General features: G+C 43.0%; 1 protein-coding gene across 1 annotated transcript; it reads left to right on the forward strand.

Moving 5' to 3' along the window:
* The first annotated feature begins 357 nt into the window (after positions 1–357).
* Positions 358–1278, forward strand: LOC106843507 (olfactory receptor 2G3-like). Its single transcript, XM_014860539.3, has one exon. It carries the CDS (start codon positions 358–360, stop codon positions 1276–1278), a length of 921 nt encoding a protein of 306 aa, XP_014716025.3.
* The last annotated feature ends 405 nt before the right edge of the window (positions 1279–1683 follow it).

Consider the following 1683-nt stretch of genomic DNA (forward strand, 5'->3'; position numbering starts at 1 on the left):
TCTTCCTTATTTCTTTTACTTATAATCTCGCAAGATGATGTTGAAGAAGAAGGCGGATTTCCAGAAAAAAAAGAAACAATTTGGAAGAACTGAGCAATAATTAATTATTAATTGCTTCTTCTATGGTATATGTTATGTCACCATATGTTTTAACAGTTCTCTATATGTTCTGCATACTTTTACTTTCCTCCTTGAGACGTACAGCTCTCTCTCTCTCCTCTGCACTGCCACATGACACACACCCTCATTCCATACCTTCAGGGTTACTTTCTCTGTGTTTCTGATTTTAATTGCTTCTCACTATCTAACATCTTTATTTTCATATGTGTGTCTCTCCTTTGCATGAGTAGGGTGATTATGATGATTAATGAGAGTTTGGCAGGTGATTTCATACTGGTGGGCTTCTCTGACCAGCCGCAGCTTGAGAAGATCCTCTTTGTGGGAGTGTTAATCTCCTACCTCCTGACCCTGGTAGGCAACACAGCAATCATCTTGGTCTCCTGTCTGGATCCCATGCTCCACACACCCATGTATTATTTTCTTACCAACCTCTCCTTTGTTGATCTCTGTTTTACCACCAGCATTGTTCCCCAGCTGCTGTGGAACCTCCATGGCTCAGCCAAGACAATTACTCCCGTAGGTTGTGCCATTCAACTCTATGTTTTGCTGGCACTGGGATCCACTGAATGTGTTCTCCTAGCTGTCATGGCATTTGATCATTATGCTGCTGTTTGCCGACCGCTCCATTATGCCACGGTTATGCACTCACTACTTTGCCAGTCTCTTGCAGGAATGGCATGGTTGAGTGGAATGGGCAACACCCTAATTCAGGGCACCATCACCCTTTGGCTGCCCCGTTGTGGGAACCGTAGGATTTACCACTTCATCTGTGAAGTGCCTGCCATGATCAAATTGGCCTGTGTAGACATTCATGCCAATGAGGTCCAGCTCTTCATGGCTTCCTTGGTACTGCTCCTCCTCCCTCTGGCACTCATCTTGATCTCCTATAGGTACATTGTCCAAGCAGTAATGAGGATCAGGTCAGCTCAAGCCTGGCGAAAAGCCCTTGGCACTTGTGGGTCCCACCTGTTGGTAGTTTCTCTCTTCTATGGCACTATCACAGCTGTCTACATCCAGCCCAACAGCTCCTATGCCCATAGGGAAGGAAAGTTCATAACCCTTTTGTATACTGTTCTAACTCCCACACTCAACCCTCTCATTTACACTCTGAGAAACAAAGATGTAAAGGGGGCTTTGAAGAGGCTGGTACGAAGATGAGAGCAGAGTGAGAAATTCTAACGAGGTAAAGCTTAACTAAGGTGGAGGTGCCAAATAAAAGATACTAGGAGGCATTATTCAAGACATCCTGACATTTGCACTGCAAAATCAAACTCACGAGACTTTCTGGAGAATCTATAAGAAACTGAAATTGTTTTCTTTCAACTCCCTACTTAACATACTTAAGGATGGCCTGTGTAGACAAACATCTTTGTTATCTGTCAGCAGATTGGTTTACCCAATAAAGTGCAAACACGACTTACAGTTTCCAAAATCTCTGTTGTTAATTTCTTCCCTCTCTTCCCTTTCTCTTATATAAATCTTGACTTTGCTGTGTTTAATGAAATCAATCTATGGATCTACCTCTCTTGTATAAATAAACAACGTGCCACAAACTAGCTTGTC

The sequence above is a fragment of the Equus asinus genome, chromosome 8, assembly GCF_041296235.1.
Source record: "Equus asinus isolate D_3611 breed Donkey chromosome 8, EquAss-T2T_v2, whole genome shotgun sequence".
NCBI classification, from domain to species: Eukaryota; Metazoa; Chordata; class Mammalia; order Perissodactyla; family Equidae; genus Equus; species Equus asinus.

Coding starts and splice junctions, on each gene's coding strand:
- LOC106843507 (XM_014860539.3), top strand. CDS start 358: ATGATGATTAATGAGAGTTTGGCAGGTGATTTCATACTGGTGGGCTTC.